This window comes from Cervus elaphus, chromosome 4 (genome assembly GCF_910594005.1).
Source record: "Cervus elaphus chromosome 4, mCerEla1.1, whole genome shotgun sequence".
Lineage (NCBI taxonomy): Eukaryota > Metazoa > Chordata > Mammalia > Artiodactyla > Cervidae > Cervus > Cervus elaphus.
In genome coordinates, this window is record NC_057818.1 from 60,859,119 (window position 1) to 60,886,622 (window position 27,504).

General features: G+C 38.9%; 3 protein-coding genes and 1 pseudogene across 20 annotated transcripts in view; 2 read left to right on the forward strand and 2 right to left on the reverse strand.

Moving 5' to 3' along the window:
* LOC122689487 (zinc finger protein 665-like) overlaps positions 1-13,605 on the forward strand; it is a 76,925-nt gene extending 63,320 nt beyond the window's left edge. For 15 of the 18 annotated variants that reach the window (XM_043896032.1, XM_043896041.1, XM_043895958.1 and 12 more), the window contains 2 exons: positions 4,533-4,659; positions 8,844-13,605. In XM_043896032.1, coding sequence (XP_043751967.1) covers positions 4,533-4,659; positions 8,844-11,344 — 2,628 coding nt within the window. In that variant the 3' untranslated portion in view covers positions 11,345-13,605. The remainder of the gene's footprint in view (positions 1-4,532; positions 4,660-8,843) is intronic. The other 3 variants (XM_043896091.1, XM_043896082.1, XM_043896072.1) reach the window with 3 other exon arrangements.
* On the reverse strand, positions 3,295-3,695 carry LOC122691431 (annotated as a pseudogene).
* LOC122689670 (zinc finger protein 160-like) overlaps positions 4,547-27,504 on the forward strand; it is a 119,029-nt gene continuing 96,071 nt past the window's right edge. The window contains exon 1 of the mRNA XM_043896302.1: positions 4,547-4,659. The gene's annotated coding sequence lies outside the window, so the exon portion shown is untranslated. The remainder of the gene's footprint in view (positions 4,660-27,504) is intronic.
* Positions 23,660-24,008, reverse strand: LOC122690243 (glutaredoxin-1-like). The gene has a single exon (XM_043897317.1). The coding sequence runs from the start codon at positions 24,006-24,008 to the stop codon at positions 23,682-23,684; it is 327 nt and encodes a 108-aa protein (XP_043753252.1). The 3' UTR covers positions 23,660-23,681.

The following is a 27,504-nucleotide window of genomic DNA, read 5'->3' on the forward strand; positions in this document are numbered from 1 at the left end:
TTTCTTTTTCTCATCTAACTGCTCCAGGGGTTTCAGTGCTTTGTTGAACTGTAGTGCAGAGTGTGCATCCTTGCCGTCTGGACCTCAGAGGAAAAGCTTTCATTCTTTCCCCATTGCTGTGCTCTTTTCATAATGGCATTTCTTATGTTGACGTTGCTATAATTTATTGTTTGTAGCTTGTTGAGTGTTCCATCTTGAAGGGTTGTCAAATTTTTGTCGAATGGTTTTTTCCTGCATCGAGATGATCCTGTTTTTTTCTTCCCTTTAGTATGTTAATGCATTGTGTCATATTAATTGATTTTTGTATGTTGACGTCTCGCCTTATGTGAATAAAACCCACTTGGTCATGGTGTCAGATCTTTTTATTTATTGATTTAAATTCTTTTAAGTGAAGGATAATTGCTTTACAGAGGTTGTTGTTTTCTGCCAAATACCAACATGAATCAGCCATAGGTATACATATGTCCCCTCCCTCCCATCTTCCTCCCTATCCCGCCCCTGTAGGCTGTTAGAGAGCCCCTGTTGGAGCTCCGTGAGTCATTCAGCAAATTCCCATTGGCTCTCTCCTTTACATATGGTGATGTAAGTTTCCAAGTTACTCTCTCCATACATCTCACCTTCTCCTTCCTCCCCTCCCCCCTCCGTCTGTTCTCTATGTCTGTTTCTCCAGATCGTTTTAATATGTGTTGAAGTTGGTTTGCAGGTATTTTAGTTTTGCATGAGTATTCGTCAGGGGCATTGGTTTCCAGTTTTCCTTTCTTGTGTCTTTCGGAAATCAGCAAACTATTAGAATCATGCTTGCTCCATAGAATTAGCAGGATCAGTGGTAATTATTTGTAAATATTTGGTAGAATTTGGTCCCATATTTTTCTTAGAGGTTTCTGACTACTTTTTAAATCTCTCTAGTTACAATGGGCTTCCCTGGTGACTCATATCATAAAGAATCTGCCTGCAGTGCAGGAGACCCAGGTTCTATCCCTGGGTGGGAAGATTCCCTGGAGAAAGGAATGGCTGGTTAGTCCAGTATTGTTGTCTGGAGAAATTGCATGGACAGAGGAGCCTTGTGGGCTACAGTTGGTGAGGTCACAAAGTGTCAGACACGACTCAGTGGCTAACACTTTCACTTTGAACACTTCTTGATTTTTTAATTTCTTAGTAAGTAAAATACTTTGTATGTTTCTGAGAATTTGCCAGTATCTCCTGTATTCTGTCATTTGTAGGCATTATTGGTCATAGTACTTCCTTATCTCTAGAAACTTTCTTTGACCTCAGTTGTAATCACTCCTGTTTCATATCTGTTTTTAGTTATTTGAGTCTGTTTTTCTCTTTTCCTTAGTCTAGGTGGGGGTTTTCCTATACAGTTTTTTCAAAACATCAACTCTTGGTTTGTTGATTTTTATATTTTTCTACTTTCTATTTTCTCTGGTTTAATCTTTCTTATTTACCTGTTTCCTTCTGCTAAACTTGAGTTTAGTTTGTTTTCCGTTTTCTACTTGCTAGAGGTCTAGCAATAGATTTCAGATTTAAGATCTTTTCTCTTTTATACTGTAAGCATTTAACAGTTCAGACTTTCTTTTAATACAGTCTCTGTGTGTTATAAATTTTGTACTATTGTCTTTTCGTTTTCATCCACATATTTAAAATTTTCCATGTGATTTTTGTCTTAGACCCATTGGGGGTGTAAGAGTAAGTTGTTTAATGGCCACATTTGGGGAATTTTCTTTTATTCTTGTGTTTATTTCATTGTTGTTGGGGAAGATACTTTTATAGCATCAGTCTCTTAAAATTGTTAATTGTGGCCTAACATGTGGTCTCTCATTGAGAATGTTTTATATGTCCTTGAGATGTATGTGTTTTATGCTTTTGTTGGGCCATGTGATGTGTACATGCTTGTTCAACCTGGGCATTGAAATCCCATACTATTCCTGTTTCACTATTTCTGTCTTCCTTTCCCTTAATGTTTGCTTCATTTGTCTGAGATATCTAATGTTAGATGTATATATATTTTTACTTCTTACAGCTTTTTGGTAGATTGACCATTTTATCATTCTATAATATTTATCTCATTGCACTTGTTTTTTCTTCAGTTTATTTTGTCTGATATAACAGTCTCCCCTACTCTCTTTAGGATGGACTGTCTTTTTGCATCCTTTCCCTTTTCACCTTTCCATGTCCTTAGGTTAGTGAGTACTACCAGTTTCAACTCTCTGACAAACTCTGTGTCTCTTGCCCTGTGTTTTTCCTCCTGTTACTTCTTCTAGTGGCCCCTGCTCGTGGGCATCCTATCCTGGTGAAAGACAGGCACCCTGGACAGCTCCTTTCATGCCAGTGTAATTTCAGAAGGAATGTATTGAATGTTTCCTTCCCATCCTGATGTTTCTTGAGATAGTCTTGCTTAATGACTATATTTTTTTCTATATTCTCTTTTGCCATGATTTTTAATTCTTCAAGAAGTTTTTTTACTTTACTCTTGTGATAATTTTTTTTTGTCATAATCTAATGACTCTTCTAATTTCAAATCACTGTTTTATTAATGGAAAAAAAAGGAAAGAAAGTCTTTGGCTTCTGTTAATGCCTCACTATGTAAATTTAAATGGATCAAATTGTATTTGTATTTTTGTATATGGTAATTTTATTACGAATTGAGTTCAAATTCTCTTTTTTTTTTTTTTAAATGTTTTTACCAGTTTTCTTTTGGTAGGCTAGTATAGAATCCTGTTGACAAACTCAACTGAGTACAAAGTATACATTTTTATCATCTGAAAGATGCTGAAATACATGTGAATAAAAGGATGATGTAAAATTGTCCAAAAAATCTGTCAAGAGACAAATCCTCTCATTTCAGTTAATTTTTTATTTTTTATTTTTTCAGTTAACTTTTTATAGATATGTATGCATTCATGTGCAAGTCTGTGGTTTAGATAGAAGACATCTTGATTTAAAAGCTACATATTATGTTTTTTTTTTTCAGTTGAAATTATGTTATCAGTATAATCTGTGGCCTTGAAATTTTCTAAACAATCCTGTTAGTGTTTTAAGTAGTAAGTTGCTAACAGTTGTGTTTCTGTATCCATTTCTCTAATGACCTTCATGCCATTCCACATTGTTCAGCTTGGACTTTTTTTTTTTTTCACATTAATACAATATTTATTTGCTTTCCTTCTGTCAAACCCTGAGCCCACCACTGTCCCCAGGCTGCCTGGGGAGTTACAGGAAAGGGAACACACAGGGCAGACACAGGAGAAAGAACTGTGGGAGGTGGAAGCAGCTCCTTCACGTCGTGAGGAAGGTGAGCTAGACCACCATCAGGCCAAAGAGCCCCGTGGCCTTTGAGAGGGCCAAGCCCAGGGCGCAGACGAGCTGCTGTTTCAGAGAAGGGTTCCTGGGTAGCAGTGATGACGCTCCCGCACACGGTCCCACCTCCAGCCCTGGACCCAGCCTCCCCTGCTCTGGCCGCTCCAGCTCCAGGGCACTTGGCTTCTGTGTCAGAGCCCCGTGAAATGGCGCTGGTTTGGAAGCTGCGGCTAGGAATGAGTGAGATGGTCCTGGGACCCGGGGCTGCCACGCTGCCGTGGCCCTCATCGGTCAGTGTCTCCGGTCCTTCACCACCGCGGACAGTGATCACTCAGCAGGTGGGAGGTTCTCCCGATCAGGGACGGGGTGGAGACGAATTCGGCGCAGGCGTCCATTTTCAGGGGATGAAGGCCCGGGGCCTGAGAGCTGCTCCCCCTGCAGAGAAGACAGAGGGGCAGGGAGGAGGCTCACCTTGGACTTCTTTCAAGTTTTCTTTAGGAGCCCTGTGTCAAAGGACTTTTAATGTTCTCCATATTACTTAACTGTTAGATACTTACGCTTCAGCTGCTGAGCCCAAGCCTCTGAGTTCAGGTGCTTCGTGTAACATTTCTAACCTTCGTGATCTGACTCGAGTTTCTCAAAGTGTCTATGACACGGTTTTTCTTCTGTAAGGTGGGAACAGATCGTTCTTCAATGAGCTATTATATTGATGACAGGTTCTTGTCTGTAACTTACTTGCTTAATGTTTAGAGTAATACTACAGTAATTTAGAGCAACAGAAACCCTTCAAACACTTTGGGTCTTTGCTGCTGTTCTCAACGTCATAACTGAAAATTTTGACCTTTCCATTAAAAGTGCTGTGACTTCATCATCTCTGAAGACACCACTCATGCTGTACCTCATCTGGATAATGAATTGCGCTCACTGGGTCCAACGTAATACCTGACACTTCTGTATAGCCAATACAGTGTTGAGTTTTATTTATATATAGTTCATGAATTTTGAACAGTGTTGAAAAGTCCATATTAATTGGAGGATCTCATAAGGTCTTATGAAAAAGCATAAGAAATTAAAATTAGAGATCCATAATTTCTTCAGATACCCCTGCATGGATCTGTTAGAACACATACTTCAATCCAGTCAATTCTTAGCCCTTACTCCTTCTTACTATCCTTTCTCTTTTGCATGAAAATGAGAACTTTTCATGGCCCTTTTGGTGACATGTGGTTTCATTTCAGGAACAACTGACCTCTGAGGATGTGGCCATCAAATTCACTCAGGAGGAGTGGGAATTCCTGGACCCTGCTCAGAGGGCCTTGTACAGGGATGTGATGCTGGAGACCTACAGGAACCTGCTGTCTGTGGGTGAGGATGACTTGCTTCCAGAGCTGCCGTTGGGTATCTGCATTTTCCCTGTGTGCCCCTTGGGAGGCCCTGATGTCTTTCATCTGAGAGTTCTGGTGACTTGGGTATGACACAGCTTCACAAGGTTAAACTGACCCTTTTCAGATGCTGTGTCTGTCTCATGTCACATCTGAGGTTGTCCCAAAAGCTTAATTATGTCCAAAGCTCACTGGCAAATGTTAAAAGAAAAACAGCAAGAAACCCGATTTCCTATTTTGTACCTTTTGACTTTTGACTCAGTGTTTAAAAAAATCCACAGCACTTTAGATTTCTTTCTTCTGATAACCCTGAATATCTATTTCTTTTTGTTTGTTTTTGCTTGATTGTTTACTTTTTTTTGGCTGCACCATTCTGCATGTGGGATCTTAGCTCTCTGAGTAAGATTCACACCTGAACCCCCTGCATTGGAAGTGTAGCATCTTAACCACTGGATCACCAGTGGAGTCCCAGAATTTCTGTTTCTGATCTGAATATTATCTCCACATTGGAGCACGAGAGAAAGCTCTAGACAATGGGGAATGATGTAAAAATAGCCAAAGATACAACGTATAAAGAAAAACCAGTATCTCAAAAGGGCTGTTTTTTTCTGGTTAGGAGTGGGACAAGCTGGTGGATTGGATCCTCTGTGGTTGTTACTTAGGAAGATGTAAGGAGAGTGGTAGAGAGGTCGTCTTTTTGATCCTAGATCCGACAAGGGGAGCATATGTGAATCTCGCGGGCTCTTAGCTTGCCATCTGTAGGTCAGGCGCATGGTCCCATCTCAAGATCCTGTAATGTCTGACCTTCGTGTTGTATTGTTTTTACTCTTGTGCTGCTCTACCCAGTCTGGGAATGTCAACTGTTCCCAAGGTTACATTCTCCTTACTTTGTATCATTTTACTTCTTAAATTTCTTTGAAATATATTCCTGAGGATCTGAAATTTTATCTGGTTTCCTTGCTGTGATAATCCACCTATGTTTAATTGGTAGCCTCTGGTGAGTCTCTGTGGAGTGGATTTACTAGGTAACAGAAAACTCTAATGGAGATACTATTCTTAATGTTATTTTCTTGCTCCGTTCAAAGTCACTGCTTGAAGCTATCCAGTAGAGTGGTCAGTATGTTCTAGGATTATGAGAAAGAAAATATCACGAGGGCCTGATGCATCTTTCCAGGTTATTTTCTGGCTTTGGAGGCTGTGTTTCATTCATTTCACTTTCTGATAAATTATTATTACTGTATAGAAATGAAGCAGTTTTCTATATATTTTGTATCCAGCAAGTTTACTCTGTTCATGATGAGGTCTAGTCGTCATCTGGTGGCACCTTCGGGATTTTCTGTGTGTAGCATCATAGTGACAGTTTTACTTTTTTATTTTTTTTTAACTTAAGTTCCTTTTATTTCTTTTTCTTTTCTGATTGTTGTGGCTAGGACTTCCAAAAATATGTTCAATAGAAGTGGCACTAGTGAACATTCTTGTCTTATTCATGGTGTTAAGGGGAATGATTTCAGTTTTTCCCTGTTGAGTATGATGTTAGCTGTGTGTTTGACATATACAGTCTTAATTATGTTGAGGTAGGGTCCATCTGTGCTGACTTTCTGAAGGTTTTTATCGTAAGTGGCACTTGAATTTTGTCGGAACCTTTTCTGCATCTACTGATGATCATACGGTTTTTAGTCTTCATCTGTTATATGGTGTATCATACTGAATAACTTGTGGATATTGAGAAATCTCGCATCCCTGCAGTAAATCGCACTGGATCATGGTTTATGATCCTTTTGTGTATTAGTAACTGTTTGAATCTGCGCTTTGGAACTCAGGGAAGGTCTAGAAGAATAAAGCCTTTTTCTACAAAAAGGAGTTGGAAGCCTCAGAAAGGCTTTTGTAACTGGGACAGTCCTCCAGAGTCAATTTCAATCCCTTCTTTTCTTTGATACTCCTCGATCTTGAGATGAACATGTGTGGAAGAAGAAGCGAAATGAATGTCCGATAGAGAGGTTAGTCATACTTGGCAGAGGAACCCAGGTTTAGATAGGCTTTTCCTGGATTTTCCTTCTGATTTCTGCTAATAAGATTCTTATACAATATCCTGGAATATTGTGTATGTTTTTCTTGAATATAAGCATTCTATTGTAACGTACAAAATTCACAGTTGGATACATTACATTGTAAATAGTATAACAGGTATTATCCTGCTTTCTCCATATATCACCACATATATCACCACATATATGGTGACATCATATATCACCACATAGTCACTTTTAAAATCTCTCCTGTTTCTGTCCCATACCCATAGTATAATGCCCATAAACTTGCTGAAGCAGTTCTTTTCTTTTCAGGTCAGTATATTAGTTTGCGGTCTCAGTTATCTTCACAAAGACATGCAGCCCCAAGCTGATATCTGACATCAGGCTGTGTACCCTATGCTCCATGCAGGCCCTTTGTTAGTCCTGACCATTCCTCACATAGTACCTTGATACGGATGGAAACATTGTTCTTACCTACCACATCCCTCCACCTTCTACATGCTCTCACTGTAAAGATAATCTCTGGTCATTTATTGAACAAGTTTCTCAGGACATGACCTCAATCACTCTGTGCATCCATGATGACTCACAAACCATTTCGAGATGGGATGGTTGAATAACAGTTAAAGAGACTACTTCTGTCTTGTATTTTCCTTGATATTTTCTAAGTTCCTTGTATTTTTTTTTTTCTAATATTTCCTAATCTATTCATTCGGTGGGTGGTCATGTTTACAAATAATTTTTCTCAGTCTGTAGGTGCAGATTCATATCCTGGTTCTCTTACCACTCTGTGGGCCAATTGAATATAGCTCCTGCTCTGATTAGAGAAAAACATGTTAATTTACCTGAAGCCTTTTAAAGCGAATGAGTGCTGTCAGTTGGCTTACACTAGTGCATGTTTTATAGTAAATACCCAACATTTACTTTTGTTTAAGAAAGGTAATATCTACATTCTGTCATGTTCTTGATGATATATATGACTTTATCTACATTGTATCTGTTTAAAATTTTATTTATTTTTTAATTGAAAGATAATTGCTTATAGAATTTTGTTTTCTGTCAAACCTCAACTCCTTTATATCTTGTACGCTTTTCACTTGCTACATTTTTCAGCAATACTGTGTCTGACCCTAGTCAATAAACACACAAAGCACTCACTTTCTATTTATTATACTTTGGTGCCATTAAACCAGGTAATTAAGAATAGTGCACGGCTAGGGATTAGCCTTCCTTGGTGACTCAGTGGTCAAGAATTCACCTGCTAATGCAGAAGATGCAGGTTTGATTCCTGAGTCAGGAAGATCCCATGGAGAAGGAAATGGCAACCCACTCCATTATTCTTGCCTGGAAAATCCCATGGACAGAGGAGTCCTGTGGGCTACAGTCCACGGGGTCGCAAAGAGTCAAACACAACTGAGCGACTGAACAACAACATAGGTAGGGATTGCTTTGGTTCTTGGCTTTAGAAAACTGGTGAATATTTTACGTCTCAATATGTCATTTACAGATGATGGTCTTTTAGCGTGTATTCTGCAATACAGCTGACACAGACTACTTGTTAACATTGTAAAATGCCTTTTCTTGTTGGGTACGTAGTTCTATAGCAGATTTAGAAAACTGTTGTTTCCAAAAAATTGTTTTAGTCATCTTCTTCATTTTCTCATTTGTTTTCAATTGTAAACAACAAATTATGGATAGTTCATTATTAATGGGGTTAGCTTGGTTTTGGATTATTTACTGTTACAATATATAATATATTGCTTAGAATTTATTTATGTATGCAGAATACAATGATAGTGTAATATTTTTCTTTTCAATTTGAGACAACTGTCGATTGATATGTTCCTAGGGATCCTGGTAGAAAACTAACTCTGTTTTTGAGAGTTGCCATAATATTGTCCAATATGAGTGTGTTTGGCATATGGTTTTTAAAACTAGGCTACTTTAACGGTGAATTTATGTTATCATGCTTTCTCATGTTAAGAATTCTATTCCTTTAGTGTTTCTAAAACCTTAAGGTCATCATTGTGGTGTTTCATAACTTGGTATATTACTTTTGGTGCAATAGATATTCAACATGAAACATTTATTTTTGAATTATTGTGAGCAGGTACCTATGGTTCTTTTTATCTTGTAGATATCTCTCCTACACATGTGATCAAGCATTTACAACCCAAAGCAAACAGTGATAAACGAGAACCATTCCAAACATTGATGCTGGGAAGATCTGAAAGCTGTGAAATCAAACATTTTCATCTTATGGAAAGTCAGGAAAACATGTGTGACTTTGAGTGTCAGGGGAGAGATGACAAAAGAAATCACAAAGGAACACCTGTAAGCCTTAATGGAAATGTGCCTGATGGAAGAGATTCACATTATAGAAAGGATGCAGGAATCAAGCCCTTTGGAAACAGGCTTGGGTTTAACTTTCAGGAAAAACTGCAGATATTTCAAACTGGCAGGACAATTTCTGAATATAATGAGGTTGAGAGGTCTGTCAACAACAGTTTGTCATTTTCACCACTTCAAAGAATTCCTCCTTGTGTCCAAACCAGTGTTTCTAATATATATGGGAATGATTTTAGGAATCTTTCAGTAATAACACAAGACCTCAAAGCACACAGGGAAAAACCTTACAAATGTGATGAGTGTGGGAAAGCCTATCTTAAGGACTCATACCTCATTAAACATCAGGCCATCCATACAAGAGAGAAACTACATAAACATGAAGTCGGTGACAAATTGTTTGCTCAAAGTTCACAGCTTGCACGTCATTTGAAAATTCATTCTGAAGTGACATGTTACAAATATAGTGAGTATGGCAAAACCTTTACTGATAGCTCACACCTCAGGAGACATCAGAAAATTCATCCAGGAGAGAAACTATTTAAATGTGATATCTGTCACAAAGTCTTCAGTCAAAATGCATACCTTGCTGTTCATCAGAGGGTTCATACTGGAGAAAAACCTTACAAGTGTGATGAGTGTGGCAAGGCCTTTCGTGTAAAGTCAATCCTTTTAAGGCATCAGACAGTTCATACTGGAGAGAAACCTTACAAATGTGATGAGTGTGGCAAGGCCTTTACTGATAGCTCAAACCTCAGGAAACATCAGAAAATTCATACAAGAAAGAAATTATTTAAATGTGATATACGTGACAAAGTCTTCAGCCAAAATGCACACCTTGCTGGTCATCAGAGGGTTCATACTGGAGAAAAACCTTACAAATGTAATGAGTGTGGCAAGCACTTTAGTCAGCTTTCACAGTTGATAAGTCATAAGAGATTTCATGCTGCAGAGAAACCTTACAAATGTGATGAGTGTGGCAAGGCCTCTCGTGACAAGTCAACCCTTTTAAGTCATCAGAGAGTTCATACTGGAGAGAAACCTTACAAATGTGATGAGTGTGGTAAGGCCTTTCGAGTAAAGCCAGTCCTTTTAAGGCATCAGAAAGTTCATACTGGAGAGACATCTTACAGATGTGATGAGTGTGGCAAGGCCTTTTGCCTAAAGTCAGTCCTTTTAAGGCATCAGACAGTTCATACTGGAGAGAAACCTTACAAATGTGATGAGTGTGGCAAGGCCTTTCGTGAAAAGTCAACCCTTTTAAGTCATCAGAGAGTTCATACTGGAGAGAAACCTTACAAATGTGATGAGTGTGGTAAGGCCTTTCCTGTGAAGTCAGTCCTTTTAAGGCATCAGAGAGTTCATACTGGAGAGAAACCTTACAAATGTGATGAGTGTGGTAAGGCCTTTCGTGTAAAGTCAGTCCTTTTAAGTCATCAGAGAGTTCATACTGGAGAGAAACCTTACAAATGTGATGAGTGTGGTAAGGCCTTTCGTGTAAAGCCAGGCCTTTTAAGGCATCAGAGAGTTCATAGTGGAGAGAAACCTTACAAATGTGATGAGTGTGGCAAGGCCTTTCGTGTAAAGCCAGTCCTTTTAAGGCATCAGACACTTCATACTGGAGAGAAACCTTACAAATGTGATGAGTGTGGCAGGGCCTTTACTGACAGCTCAAACCTCATGAGACATCAGAAAATTCATACAGGAAAGAAATTATTTAAATGTGATATATGTGACAAAGTCTTTAGCCGAAGTGATCACCTTGCTGGTCATCAACGGGTTCATTCTGGAGAGAACCCTTACAAATATAATGAGTGTGGCACGCACTTTAGTCAACCTTCACAGTTCATAAGTCATAAGAGATTTCATACTGGAGAGAAACCTTACAAGTGTGATGAGTGTGGCAAGGCCTTTCATGCAAAGTCAACCCTTTTAAGGCATCAGACAGTTCATACTGGAGAAAAACCTTACAAATGTGATGAGTGTGGCAAAGCCTTTCGTGTAAAGTCAACCCTTTTAAGTCATCAGACAGTTCATACTGGTGAGAAACCTTACAAATGTGATGAGTGTGGAAAAGTCTTCGGTCAAAAACCACATCTTCGCCTTCATTGGAGAACTCATACTGGAGAGAGACCTTATAGATGTAATGAGTGTGGCAAGTTCTTCAGTCGAAATTCACACCTTACAAGTCATCGGAGAATACATATAGAGAAACCTTTCAAATGTTTCAAGTGTGGAAAATCCTTCACTCAGGTCTCAGCACTCACTAAACATCAGAAAATCCATACATGAGAGAAACTTATGTGAATGTGGTATATGGTAGAAGTCTTCAAAATTCAAAGTTCAAACTTCACACCCTACTGTTGGTCAGAGAATTCATACTACTGAGAAACCATACAAATATGATGAGTGTGGCAACATCTTAGGCTTCATGGGAAAATTCATACTGGATAGAAGCCAGATATATATGTGTTTATTAGTCAGGTTAGAACATGTCAGGTAGAACATGAATTCATTCTGGAAAGATTCCTCACCAATTTCACAAATGTGAAAGAAAAAACCCTATCCTCACAGCTCACATCTCGCCAGTAGCGTCAGAGTATTTATCCTGGAGAAAACACACAGCAATGTCAAGTGTGTGGCAAGGATCTTACCCCAAAGTCACAAGATAGGAACATAGTGGAGCCATACTTCCCAGACTCAGTGGTTGTGGCTAGTCCTTTACCTTTTTCTATGTATTCTCTGATGACTTTAGTTCAGGTACTCAGCCACTGGAGTAAGCCTATATTTGCAGAGAAGCTATATAGATCTTTTTGTGTAAAAGAAACCCGAATTCTAACTCAGCAAAGATGATTCTTTGGGACAGTAATCCACCATCTTTTTGGTCTCTTGGCTTTCTGAATAAAGTCACTATTCCTTGCCGAACAAATAGTCTCTCAGTTTATTGGCCTGTTGTGTGGTGAGCTCTAAGAGCTTGGCTTTGGTAATACATTGATCAAATGCATTTGCTACACACGTTTCATGATGGTCTCTGGGAAGGAATCAGTGAGATGAAGGGGCCGATTTCATCAGATATGATTCATTCACATCCTTGTTTCCTGGAAAAACACACAGCCTGAGTTACAAAATTCAGTAGTGTGTGTGAATTAGCAACAGCGAGGGTGGAAAATAATGTAAACCTAAGATATGACTCATCATGGTCAGTAGGATCAGGAAGCCCTTCTGTACATAGTCCAGCCTGTTATAAAACATAATATTCTACCAACTGACCTTGAGAAGAGTAGGCAAGATGTTAAAAGGACTGGGCTTTTCGTAGGAGGAGAGGGACAGTGACCAGGGACTGATGGTGTGCTAGGAACAATGCATAGGAAAAGGGTCATGTTCTCCATTGGATAGAAATAACTGTTGTATGTATGATTAAAGAAGAGTTACTCTTATCTGTGGAAAATGAAGACAGAGCTGTCACGGTCCTTGTAGACCGGGACCTGGGGACTGGATTCGATGAGAAGAAGGACACAGGGGACCCAAGTCTCAAGTGAAACAAGGGTGCTTTATATGCAGAACCACATGTTTCTATATCTTCATACAAGACAGCTTTAGGCAGTAAAAAAATTGAGCAGAAACAAAGCCAAGCAAATAATCTTCAAAGCGCCAGAAAGCATTCAATATCCTGAGTAAGAGGGGCATAACTCAATAGATTACCTTTAAGTGAAAGTTCACTGAAGGGAGTCTCTGAAAGGAATCCAAGGAGGTGCCCTATCTCGTGATCTCAGTCCTGAGAACTGCGTGCAGCTCTGCTCATTCCTGTTTTCCAGGAACTGATAAGGAATAGAGAGTCCTTGAGAAATTGGCACACAGAAGAAGAAAATAGCATATTGGATCCCTTAAAGTTGAACGTCCCCTGACAGTTCCCCCTTTTTAATTTTTCCTTCATTGGGGATGACTGTAGACACTTTTGTGAAAAAGGCCCTGACGAATTGAGTTTGTGTAGTTTGAACAATTTTAGTTGAAAGGCATCAGTACATTACCAATATAATCACCAGGATAATTATCAGCGTTATAGTTCCAGATCCAGTACTATGTGTAATGCCTTGAAACCATCTTCGAGGGTCTAACCCAGATAATTGAGCAGCAAGCTGTTCAGCTAAGGTTTCCAAATGTTGGAAGAGAGTAGACTCTTAGAGAAGGTTTCAAGGATTTCCTTTTGCAACAATTGTACATTTAAGGAAGCATTATTCTGTATATCTCGTAAATGAAATTTGATTTGTTCCCACTTGTAAGCACTGTGGTTGAACCGAAGAGGAGTGATACAAAATTGATGTGAATTCCAATCACAATTTAATAATACTTGTTTTTGTAAATCTATTAATTGATCTCCAACCCATTGGATGGCTATTTTTAATTCCTGAATTTTATCTTCAACTTATTCATCTACCTGTACCTGAGTGACCCATATAGTATGAGCATCTTTAGTCAAATTGTGAATAAAGTTTTGTGTTTGAATTGAAGTTTGTAAAGCAATGTCTGCGATGGCTATTAACCCCAAAATGCCAAGAATCAACCTTCCAGTGAATCGCTTAGATCGTCGGAGTAATTTAGTGAGTAACTAGGAGGCAAGTCTTGCCATGGGACCATCTTTCCAGGGTTGTTGGCGATCTACTGGCAACCACAGACTATGTCGAGATCAAAGAATCCAAAGGGATTTGTATTTTTAGAGAAATAGAAGAATTAAGACAAGTATACAATTTGCAATCTATACAAGCCACAGAATGTAAAGTCTTATTAAATTGTAAGTTCCCTATGGCTATAACAAAAGGAAGGGGAACACAAGCTTGTATGAGATACGAATGATTATAATGAAAGGAATAGCTACTATGACTACGGCTGGTCCCCATGAAATAGCCAGTCCAAGTTCCAAGTTCTTTGGCGCTCACGGGAAGTTTCCTGATGTCCCATTGTTCAGGCCCAATTCGTTTATTGAGGACGATTCGAGGTGAGGGGGTGCCATTCCACCGTCAAGCCAGCCGAGAAGTCCTTTGTCATGGTAATGTTCCATCATAGTATTAGTAATCTTCTATGCTACTTGAGTAGCATAATCACATACAGTGCTGTTAATATCATCTGAGCAGTTAGACAACCACATACCATGGGTTCCCCAATCAACAATGGTGTAATTGGCCACAAACATTAATTTCCATGTTAGCTTGACATTTATCTCAATACACAGGAGTATATTTAAAATCCTTATAAGTAAACCTCTTACATTCCAACTTTTGTCCTTTTCCTAGAATATTGGTACTATTGACTTGGTTCTCATAAAAGGACAGGGCAATGAACAGTCTAAACAATGTGCGGAAGTTCTTTTTTGGAGGCAGGATGAAAGCCCACGTTTGTCGACTAACATTAATACATAATTCTGCTTGGCCCATGCATATAGGAAGGATTTCATAGCCTAGAGAAATGTTAATTAATCTTCCTTCTTCCTCAGGATGAGAGGGCCCCTCCAAGCTCCAAGGAGGAGGCATATGCACTGAGTCATTACTGGATACAACCGGTCCTATATCTGTCCGTTCTGCAACCTGCCATAAAGGGGGGTTAGGTATATAAGCCCAGTAAGTGTGATTAATCAAGTCAGCCTGCACGGGGGAAGCAAAAGCAAGCATAGCGACAAAAATCTTTTCTGGATTCCAAGGCATTCCCTGTTGAGAAACCAGGTTTTCAGCTTGATTAGTAAGGGTTTTTATCTGTCCCAAAGCGGGGAGATCATAAGGTCGATGATGTCGAGTGCGGCGTTTGTTGTAAATGTTTAAGGTCGCCATTGCTTGTACTAGAAACTCCTCTTCCTGGGGATTTTGCCATTTCTTCTCTATCTTGAATGCCAGTAGCTCCCCTGGGGCGGATCTTCCGAAGAGGGAGCCAACTGCTTTCGTTGGTTCCATCTGGAGAAATATAAGCATACCCCTTTCCTTGTAATATTAATTTTCCAGATTTCCATTGTTGAGTGAACCCGTCTTGATAACAGGTGGGCAGAGGAAGGACGGTATCCTTCAATGCTTCAAAATCTTTTTCTGCTTTTATCAAAATATCCCCTTGCAGTAAGTTTAAAAATTTTAAAACAAAGCTGTATTAACAATAGTTGTAGGATTAAAGAATATATTGCGTTGGAATCTGTCGGGGTCCTTTAATGGACCAGAATGTGGCAGTCTGGAGTCAACGATAAGAAAGTGAAAGAGAGAGAAAGAAGGAAAGACAGGGGGACCCAAGCTCTGATGGAGCAAAGGTGCTTTAATGATCTTTCTGTTGTATATATAGGCTGTTGTACAAGAAATTTCTTTCGATAATGATAAAGATCAGAAAACCAAACATACAGCAACCGTTACCAAGGGATTAATAATGATCACAAGGTCAGGAGACAATCCATATCTCAAGAAAGAGGATGGAGACTAAGCAGTTTTGTAAGGAGAATGTTTACTGAAGGAGATTCAACCCTGTCTCATCCAATGACCTCAGTCCTGGGAGCCGGTGCCGTTCCACTGGTTTCTGACAAGAGAAACTGGTAAGGAACAGAGGATTTCTGAGAAGCAGCACGTAGGAATCCTCCTGTTAAACATTCCCTGACAATTCCCCCTTATTTATTTACAATATTTGTAAAAAGGGTTCTGACCATTTGAGTTTCTTTTAACAATTTTTGCATGAAGGCAATGGTAAACAACAAATACAATCATCAAGACAATCACCCAAATTACAGTTCCAGACCTGATGCTGTGAGTAATGCTTTGAAACTATCCGTGTGGCTCCAGCCCAGATAAGCTAGTTATTCAGCTAAAGTTTCCAAATTAGTGGAAGAGGGCAGATTTTTAGAAAAGGTTTCCAAGATGTCTTTTTGTAATACTTGTACATTCAGAGAGGCATTATCATGTATGTTTTGTAAATGAAATTTGATTTGTTCCCAGTTGTAGGTACTATTATTGACTTGAACAGGAGTAACAGAAAATTGAGTAGAATTCCAATCACATTTTAGCATCACCTGTTTTTGTACATCTATTTATTGATCTCCAACCCATTTGATGGCTGTTTTTAGTTCCTGTATTTCATCTTGAATATCCTCATCTATCTGAGCCTGAGTGGCCCACATAGTATGAGCATCTTTAGTCCAAGTTTGGATAAAATTATATGTTTGAACTGAGGTCTGTAATGCAACGCCAGTGATGGCAGCAGTGGTGCAAATAGCTGTTAGTCCCAGAATGCCAAGAATCAGCCATCCGATGAATCGTTTAGATCGCCGGAGCAGTTTAGTAAGTATCCGGGAAGCAAGTCCAGCCGTGGTACCTTCTTCCCAGGGCCACTGGAGATTGATTGGTAACCACAGACTACGTGGAGATCGAAGACTCAAAAGGGATTCATTTCTTAAGGAAGTCGAAGAGTTAAGACAAGTATATAATTTGCAATTTATACAAGTTACAGAATGTAAAGTCTTACTGAATTGTAAACTTCCTATAGCTAGAATACAAGGGAGGGGAACACAGGCTTGTAAGACATATGATTGATTATAACGAAAGAAATAGTTTCTATGACTACGATTGGTCCCTGTGAAATGTCCAGTCCAAGTCCCAAGTTCTTCGGAGCTCACAGCAAGTTTCCAGATGTCCCATTGTTCAGGCCCAATCTGTTTATCGAGGACGATTGGAGGACGAGGGGGTGGCATTCCACCGTCAAGCCACCCAAGAAGTCCTTTGTCATGGTGATGTTCCATTGCAGTGTTAGTAACCTTTGGTACTTGAGTAGCACAATCACACACAGTGCTGTTAATATCATCTGAGCAGTTAGATAACCACATACCATGGGGTCCCCAATCGACAATTGTATGATTAGCCACAGACATTAATTTTCCTGATTTGGCCTGACATTTGTCCCAATGAACCAGAGCATATTTAAAGTTCTTATTAGTAAACACTCTGCATCGTGTTCTTTGTTTGTTCCCTAACTCTTTCCCTAAAGTTTCAGTAATATAAACATGGTTCATGGACAAAGAAAGGGCAGTAAATAATCTAAGCAACGTCGTAAAGTCCTCTTTTGGAAGCAGGGCAAAAGCCCAAGTTTGTCGGCTAATGTTTATGCATAATTTTGCTGGGCCCATACACAAAGGAAGGACTTCATAACCTAGAGAGATATTAATTAGTTTCCCTTCTTCTTCAGGGTGTGAGGGCCCTTTAAGGCTCCAGGGAGACGGCATATATATGGAGTCATTGGTTAATTGGTCCTCTCTCTGTCCATTCTATGACCTGAAGTAAAGGGGTGTTGGGTATGTAAGCTCAGTAAGTGTGATTAATTAGTTCAGCTCGAGCGGGGAGGGGTGGCGGGGGTTGGGGGCGAATGAGGGGGTGAGGCCAAAGCAAGCAGGGCAACAAAAATATTTTCAGGACTCCAAGGCATTCTCTGTTGAGAAAGCAGATTTTCACCTTGATTAGTAATGGGTTTTTATTTGTCTTCAAGAGGGGAGATCATAAGTTTGATGCCGCTGAGGGCAGTGCTTTCTGGAGATCTTTAGAGCCGCCATGGCCCATATTGGAATTTCTTCCTGCTGGAGTCTTTGTTGTCTCGCCTCTATCTTGAAGACCGGGGGCCCCCTTGGGTCGGATGTTCCAAAGAGGAAGCCATGTGAGTTCGTTGAATCCATCTGGGGAAATACAAGCAGACCCCTTTCCCTGTAAGATTAATTTCCCAGATTTCCATTGTTTATTCAACCTGTCTTGGTACCATATGGGCAGAGGAAGAGAAGAGTCCTTCAATTCCTCAAAATGTTTTTTTGCTGTTGTCAAGATATCTCCTTGCGGTAAGTTTAGAAAATTTGAAACAAATAAAGCTATATAACAATAGTTATAGGTTTAAAGAATATATTGCGTTGGAATCTAGTAAAGTCTGCTGGATAAGGAAGATAAAAGTGTTCCTGTGTTTTCCCCCTTATTTAATTTTTTATTTGTAGTTTCAGTGTGCGATGTCTTTGTTTAACTATGTCTTGTGTTTGTGGATTATAAGGAATATCTGTAATCTGTTTAATAGAGAATGGATGTAAAAATTGTTTGAGCTACTTAGAAATATAGGCCATAATCTGTTTTTATAGTATTAGATGTTCTCATTATTGCAACGTAAGCTCACAGGTGGGTTATAACTTGTCCCGTAGTTTCACCTCAGAGAGGTGTGGCCCATATAAAAGAAGAATTTGTATCGATCGAGACATGTAAGAAGGAAGAGGAAGAAAGTTCAGGGCAGTGAGTTACATCCATTTGCCATAAAATTCTCTTTCATTTGTCATAAACCTTTTTTATATATTTGTATTCATCATTTTATTTGCCATTTCTTGTATCTTTTTATTAAAAGCATACATCTTTTTTTAGCAACTATGAAGTGTTATATTAGCAATTTAGCAATTATGAAGTGTTATATATTAGCATTTTATAGATTGGTGAATATATTTATTATATATATATTTGTTTTGTTATGTAAATATTTATATTTATATATATTTATTGATAGTCTAAAATCTCCTTAGTTTTCCTGTAAGAGAAACTTTTTGTAAGAGGAAGTTAGTGTTCAGTAATTAATGTTTTAAAATCTTACTTTATTTGGAAATGATCTAGCTATTTAATAAACTTTTATTATTTAGTTTAGTACAATTTTAGGAGTTTAAGTTACCCATCCTAAGAGATTATTTTAGATAGACATTTAAAAAATATAATTATTTTTAATAGACTTTATCTAAAATTTTTCATCTCATTTGTATATTTATATATATATAGTTACTTTTTTGTTGACAAATTTAGTTTATCTTAAATCTAGGCACAGTAAAATTATTATATAATGTTGATGATGTAAGACCTGTCTTAATTAGATTAGCAAACAATTAATTATATTTATATTTAAATAAACATTTAATATTGAATATTTTTCAGTTCACATGAACTTGAATTTAAATAGAGCTCATTAATTTCATATCCAAAAGCAAAGACATACATTGAGACCTAGATAATTTTACTTAGACAGATACAGTTTTCTGCTTGAAATTTAAAATATCTTTTTGATATATATATATATATATATTTTTTTTTTTTTCTGAGTTCCACCAATTTGTTTATGGCTGGAGTCCCAAATAGAGTGGGCTGTGTATCCCAAGGACATGATAAGAATTAACTTTAGGTTTTTTCTTAGGCCTATTTTTTTTTTCCCATCCAGAATTGGAGCTCCAAAAATGTATTTTAACAAGTTAACCTTTTCCTAACTGCACGTGGAACAAGAACTTGTTTTGCAATTTGAAAAAAGATTTTATTTTAATCAGTTTTTTGTGGAGTCTAAAGAACATCATGGCCTTTCAGTGTCAAAAATATCATTTTTCCTTTGTGTAGTTACAGTATACTATTAATGATATATGCATGAGAGAATTGCTGTCACATTGGAGGTAAAGCCTTGGCTACAAAATTTTGACAAATAGTAGGACTGTTAAGCATACCTTGAGGTAACACATTCTATTGAAATCTTTTATGAGAACCGATGTGATTAGGAAAAGGGAGAGAGAAAGTGAATCTCTCTCGGTCTAAAGGGTGTAAAGGTATATTCAAAAACCAATCTTGTAAATCAGTACTAATAATGTGCCACTTCTGAGGAATAGTAGTAGGTGATGGGATCCCTGGTTGTAGTGCACCCATAGGTTTCATAGATGCATTAACCTTTCTAAGGCCTGTTAAGAGATGTCATTTGTTAGATTTCTTTTTAATTACAAAAATAGGAGAGTTCCAAGGAGAGTAAGATTCCTCAATATGTTTTAATTCTAATTGTGTGTCTATAAGTTTAGTAGCCTGTAATTTTTCTTTTGTAAGGGGCCATTGTTCTGTCCAAATACGCTCATCATTCTTCCCAGTTATTTTAAGAATTGTTTTGTTTGTTAAATGAGCAGTGGCCCCTAGGAAAAATGTGGAATGTATATCTGAGTTGGCCATTGCATAAGTAAGTCCCTTCCTATTTGATTAAGGGGTGCATCTATCACATAAGGTCTTAAATGTTGCAGGCTTGCCTTTTGGTCCTTCATATGGGTAGATTTGAACATTTTGATAAATTTCTTGTACTTTGGTTTGAGAAATTCCTGCAACTTGGCAAGAGATTTTTTGTATAGGCCAGGATTTGGGCCATAAATGTTTGGAAATAATATTAATATCAGATTCAGTGTCTAGGAGATCAGGAAATCTTTTTCCATTAATTTTGATATTTCTATTTGGTCAGGCATATTCAGATACCAATGATGTCCATAAGGATTGTTTCTGATCTGTACTGCTGAATCCGCCTGTCCGTACCTAATTAGAGGAGTTAATAGAAATGTAAGGCAGTAAGCACTGCCGGATGTTGAGGGTTTGAGGGAAAAGATAGAATTTGCCCCTGGTTTTTGTCGTTGGGGACCTGGAGGGGTCCCCTGTTTGGAGTTTCCCGGAATAGGTTTCCCTCAATATCAAATTTATATTTACAGTCTTTGGCCCAGTGCATTCCTCTATGGCAGCGAGGGCAGATTCTTGGAAGTTTTTTATTAGCCTTCTTATGGTAGTCCCTTTTTAAATGGCTTTTATCTCCACATGTAAAGTATCCTTCATTTCCCATTCTAAAGGCAGCAGCCATTGTCTCAGCGAGCATTTGCATCTCTTGAGTTTCTGATCCTAGATTGCGACAAGCCTTCAAATAATCAATAATAGTCCTAGTCTCAGGAGTTGGAGGGATAGCTCTTTGACATTCCTGATTTGCATTCTCAGAAGCAAGTAATTTCTCTAGCTGTTTTTTGGCTTCTTCTCTGATTACAGTACAAGAAATAGCAGTTTGTAATCTAACTAAAAAAGGCAGGTCAGGTAGTCTGCTATTCTCATCTCTTTCAGAATTTTCCACAGTTTATTGAGAGCCACACAGTCAAAGGTTTGGCATACTCAATAAAGCAGAAATAGATGTTTTTCTGGAACTCTTTTGCTTTTTGATGATCTAGTGGATGTTGGCAATTTGATCTCTGGTTCCTCTGCCTTTTCTAAAACCAGCTTGAACATCTGGAAGTTCACGTATTGCTGAAGCCTGGCTTAGAGAATTTTGAGCATTACTTTACTAGTGTGTGAGATGAGTGCAACTGTGTGGTAGTTTGAGCATTCGTTGGCATTACCTTTCTTTGGGATTGGAATGAAAACTAACTTTTTCCAGTCCTGTGGCCACTGCTGAGTTTTCCAAATTTGCTGACATATTGAGTGCAGCACTTTCACAGCATCATCTTTTAGGATTTGAAACAGCTCAGCTGGAATTCCATTGCTTCCACTAGGTTTGTTTGTAGTAATGCTTCCTAAGGCCCACCTGACTTCACATTCCAGGATGTCTGGCTCCAGGTGAGTGTGAGTGATCACACCTTCTTGACTATCTGGGTCGTGAAGATCTTTTTTGTACAGTTCTTCTGTGTATTCTTGCCACTTCTTCTTAATATCTTCTGCTTCTGTTAGGTCCATACCATTTCTGTCCTTTATTGACCCCATCTTTGCATGAAATGTTCCCTTGGTATCTCTAATTTTCTTGAAGAGATCTCTAGTCTTTTCCGTTCTGTTGTTTTCCTCTGTTTCTTTGCGTTGATCACTGAGGAAGGCTTTCTTATGTCTCCTTGCTATGCTTTGGAACTCTGCATTCAAATGGGTATATCTTTCGTTTTCTCCTTTGCTTTTCACTTTTCTTTTCACAGCTATTTGTAAGGCCTCGTCAGACAGCCATTTTGCTTTTTTGCATTTCTTTTTCTTGGGGATGGTCTTGATTCCTGTCTCCTGTACAGTGTCACGAATCCCCATCCATAGTTCATCAGGCACTCTGTCTATCAGATCTAGTCCCTTAAATCTATTTCTCACCTCCACTGTATAGTCATAAGGGATCTGATTTAGGTCATACCTGATTGGTCTAGTGGTTTTCCCTACTTTCTTCAATTTCAGTCTGAATTTGGTAATAAGCAGTTCATGATCTGATCCACAGTCCGCCCCTGATCTTGTTTTTGCTGACTGTATAGAGCTTCTCCATCTTTGGCTGCAAAGGATATAATCAATCTGATTTTGGTGTTGACCATCTGGTGATGTCTGTGTGTAGAGTCTTCTCTTGTGTTGTTGGAAAACGGTGTTTGCTATGACCAGTGTGTTCTCTTGGCAGAACTCTGTTAGCCTTTGCCCTGCTTCATTCTGTACTCCAAGGCCAAATTTGCCTGTTACTCCAGGTGTTTCTTGATTTCCTACTTTTGCATTCCAGAAGGGTTCAGATAGGGAGAAAAGAGAAACGTTTCTATTTGTGTATAAAATATAATTTTACCAAATTACTGTCATAATTACTTTCAGGGGAAGGTTCTTTTTCCTTACACCTGGAAAACACATATTCAAGCAAGTGATTTTTCAGATGCAAACCGTAAAAGTTATAAGCATATTCTTCAGTCCTTCTGTTAAGCTTTGTGAAGTCATCAGGTTTTTCATTAGAATCCTTACCCAGTTCAGAAACTTGATATTTACCTGAAACTCCTTTCTATAAATCTTCTCGAAGAGCAAGTATTTTTGAGAAACTTGATTAGTGCTATGACAATATTTTGAGGTAGTAATTAGAATTATGCCTGATAACATTTTACCCAAACATATCAGAGTTTTAGGAACGCCATGTAGTTTCTATGATATCTGTATTAGTAACATTTACCATACAATATAACCTGAGACTTATTACTCACTTGACAATACTTCCCATGTCATTATGTATAGAAAATCAGCCTAGTTAGTGTAACATGTCTCTTTGGGGTATTTCAGGGGCCCTCTGAAGCATGGCAAAGTTAGCTAGAAATAAAGTTCTTCATTACAATGACTTAGGAAGTTTTGTCAACAAGTATCAAAAAGGTTTAGAACACTCAGTCAGATAGGATTATAGGTCATTGTGAAACAATCATTCTTCATATAGCCAAAGTAACAATAAAAGATTTCAGAACAAATCATTTAAGAGATAAAGAAACTTAAATCTGTTATCAAAGGCAGTTCACCATCTGAAGAAAGGTGTCATCTTAATAGACAGAAAAGCTAAAGTCAAGTTTTGCAACAGACAGAAAAGTGAAACTCAAAGCTAAATAAGTTTTACATTATTAAAAGGCAAACTTAATTAAATTTATTTTACACTTATTTTAAACCATGTACAAAGCTCACTTCTCATGGCTCACTTTTCACAAACCTTATCACTTTCTGTACCCATTACTTTGTTCTTCCATCCTAAGAAGCCACCTGTAAGTCAGCCTTACTCCTTTTCCCCTCACAAAATGCAATTCTATTCCCCATACCTTCTTTACCGAAAACACAGTTCCTACTTACATTAGGAAACCAAGAATTGACTTTTTTTTTTTTGACAAGTTCGTCCATTTTTAATACTGAATCAAAAGAAGCTGTTTTTGGCCTCCCAAAATGCCCGTCCCTTTTTACTGATATTAACATATTTCAGAATTTTAAGTAAACAGTTGCTGTAACTGGGTAGTTTCCCCAGGTCCATCCTCCAGGAACTGTCGGCATTATCGGCAGTGCCACCCAGTCTTCAAGGGGGACATCAGCCTGGATCTGCTCTGTAATTATTGCAGAGCTCCAATTTGCTTTAGCCGTGTCAACAGTTCCCCTCTCTCATGCATATTTACTAGATCAGTGCATCCACCTATGCACTCTTTACCGATGAAGACCCAAGGTACCGTTCTGGCTCCTGTGAGCTGTTGCAAGTAATCTTGAATCTCATTGGTGTCGCCGTTGGCTGTGATGTTGACAAATTCCAAACGCCCTTGTTTGAAGGGCAGTTGGCTGAGGAATCCTGAATCCTGAATCCTTCTGCCGTAGGGGCAGGTGGGCTTGATGAACACAACCACCTTCCCAGACTGGATGTTGCTGTTCACGAATGCTTGAGCCATGCTGCCTCCCCCGGGAGGACACCTTGACTGCCAAGAACTGACTTTTATATTAGCATTTTTTAGATTGGTGAGCATAGATACCAGTGATAATTTCTAAAACCTTTGCTTTCTTAGAGAGAACATTTTAGGATGGCACCAAACAAAATGAGGGCAAAATGAGGACTGTAGCCCGGGAGGCGGCATCTCAGATAGCTCTGAGAGACTGCTTCAAAGCGGCAGTGGGGAAGGTCAGTATAGAAGGTTTTGGTGAACGGGAAGTTCGATAACATGAAGCACTTATTGTACAAAAGGTGTTTTCTCAGCCATGCGGATATGGTGTCACCATAAAAGGATTTAGTGCTTCTCTAGATAGGAGGAGATGCAATGATTGAGACCATAAAAATCTATTCCTAGAAACATTAGGGAAAAAAAACCAGCTATCTGAAGACCTGTCTCACTGGATTCCCTGGAGCATGGAGTGCCTCACTCCACAGTTGTTGAAGGTCAGCAGCTATAGCAGCATGGGGTTCAGTCTCCATAGAGGCAGATGGCAAATGCCTTTGTTGCTCAGTCACTGGCATTGCTCTTGGTAAATGCCACTTGTAGCTGACAGGTGTTTGCTATGACCAGTGTGTTCTCTTAACAAAATGTTAGCTTTGCTCTGTTAGTTGGTAACTGTTTGTTGCCTTCTTCAATCTGTACTCCAAGGCCAGACTTGCCTGTTACTCCAGGTATCTCTTGACTTCCTACTTTGGCATTCCAGTCCCCTATGATGAAAAGGACATCTTTTTTTGGTGTTAGTTCTCTGAAATCTGTAGGTCTTCATAGAAATGTTCAACTTCAGCTTCTTTGGCATTAGTGCTTGGGGCATAGACTTGGATTACTGTGGTATTGAATGGTTTGCCTTGGAAACGAACAGAGATCATTGTGTCGTTTTTGAGATTGCATCCAAGTAGTGCATTTTGGACTCTTTTGTTGACTATGATAGCTACTCCATTTCTTCTAAGGGATTCTTGCCCACAGTAGTAAATATGATGGTCACCTGGATTAAATTCACCCATTCTGGTCCATTTTAGGTCACTGATTCCTAGAAAGTTGATGTTCACTCTTGCCATCTCCTCTTTGACCACTTCCAATTTACCTTGATTCATGGACCTTGGACATTCCAAGTTCCTACACAATACTGTTTTTTTACAGCATTGGACTTTACTTCCACCACCAGAGACATCCATAACTGGGCGTTGTTTTTGCTTTGGCTCGGCCTCTTCACACCTTTGGAGGTATTTCTCTGCTCTCTTCCAGTAGCACACTGGGCATCTACCAACCTGGGGAGTTCAGCTTTCAGTGTCATATCTTTCTGCCTTTTCATAGTGTTGGTGCTAGCAAAGTAATGCTCAAAATTCTCCAAGCTAGGCTTCAACAGTACATGAACCAAGAACTTCCAGACATACAAGCTGGATTTAGAAAAGGCAGAGGAGCCAGAGATCAAATTGCTAACATCCAAAAAGCAAGAGAATGTCAGAAAAACATCTACTTCTGAGTCATTGACTGCACTAAAGCCTTTTACTGTGTGGATCACAACAAATTTTGGAAAATTCTTAAAGAGATGGGAATACCAGACCACCTTACCTGCTTCCTGAGAAAGCTGTAGGCAGGTCAAGAAGCAACAGTTAGAATGAAACATGGAACAATGGACTGGTTCCAAATGGAGAAAGGAGTACAAAGGAGTATGTCAAGGCTGTATATTGTCACCCTGCTTATTTTCCTTAGCTTCAGAGTACATCATGCAAAATACCAGGCTGGATGAAGCCCAAGCTGGAATCAAGATTGCTGAAAGAAACATCAATAAGTGACACCACCCTTAAGGCAGAAAGTGCAGAGAAACTGAAGTGAAAGAGTAAAAAGCTGGCTTAAAATTCAACATTGAAAAAAAAAATTCAGCATTCAAAAACTAAGATCATGGCATCTGGTCCCATCACTTCATGGCAAATAGATGGGGAAACAATGGAAACTGTGAGAGACTTTATTTTCTTAGGCTCCAGAATCACTGCAGAAGGTGACTGCAGCCATGAAATTAAAAGACACTTGCTCCTTGGAAGAAAAACTATGACCAACGTAGACAGCATATTAAAAAGCAGAGACATTACTTTGCCCACAAAGGTCCGTCTAGTCAAAGCTATGGTTTTTCCAGTGGTCATGTATGGATGTGAGAGTTGGACTGTAAAGAAGGCTGAGTCCTGAAGAATTGATGCCTTTGAGTGATGGTGTCAGAGAAGACTCTTGAGAGTCCCTAGGACAGCAAGGAGATCAAACCAGTCAGTCCTAAAGCAGATCAACCTGGAATATTCATTGGAAGGACTGAAGCTGAAGCTTCAATATTTTGGCCACTTGACGCAAAGAACTGACTCATCAGAAAAGACCCTGATGCTGGGAAAGATTGAAGGCAGGAGGAGAAGGGGGCAGAGGATGAGATGGTTGGATGGCATCACTGACTTAATAGACATGAGTTTGAGCAAGCTCTGGGAGATGGTGAAGGACAGGGAAGCCTGGTGTGCTGCAGTCCACGGGGTCACAAAGAGTTGGACACAACTTGAGCAACTGAACAACAACTCAAGAAGAGGAAGCAGAAGAGACAGATAAGGACACTCTCCCCCTCCCCACTTCTCCTTTTATTATAAAACTGTAGCCCACTAATTTCTCTGGTCGGCACCCTCTCCCCCTCTGCTTGTAATCCTCACAAGTGTCCTATCTTTTTGGTTTTTTTTTTTTTCAGTCAGCACAGGCTGCCATAGAAAGATGGTATAGATGTCTAGAGACACAGAGAGGATCTTGTTGCTAGCACAGGAGACAGGGTAGGTGCTATGTGAGAAGGAAGGAATTTTACTGTCTGAGTGCTGCTCACAGGATCTGACAATCTACCTTCTTAATTTGGGGACTTTTCTGCTATGTTCTAAGTCTAACCCTGATTTATTTGGCTTCACTGACTCTTAGTTGTGGCAAGTGGGATTTAGTTTCCTGTCCCGGAAGGAAACCTGGGCCCCCTGCATTGGAAGCATGGAGTCTTAGTTACTGGACCACCAGGGAAGTCCTCAAAGATCTCTAAGCTGGTGAGCTTTGCATTGCAATGCTTGTTTTATGACTAAGCTTTAAAATGAAACTATGAGATCTCTATTACGATATATGTATTGCTCAGGTTAATTTGTAGGTGAGCTCTATTTAACTGCCTTTTTAAAAAGTGCTTACAAAGTAAACATTTCTAAATATAACAGAAACTAAGCTAAATGGATTTCAGATTCATATGACTCAAGAAACATGTAGTATTAAATTAACATCTGGCATTAAAGTTTGTTGTTTGCTTGTTATTTAACAGAGACATGTCATTTAAACACATCACTTTTTTTTCATTTATTTTTATTAGTTGGAGGCTAATTACTTTATAGTATTGTAGTGGTTTTTGCCATACATTGACATGAATCAGCCATGAATTTACATGTGTTCCCCATCCTGATGCCCCCTC

What these genes read in the sequence shown, in the direction of transcription:
- LOC122690243 (XM_043897317.1), bottom strand. Translation starts at nt 24,008, where the DNA reads ATGGCTCAAGCATTCGTGAACAGCAACATCCAGTCTGGGAAGGTGGTT.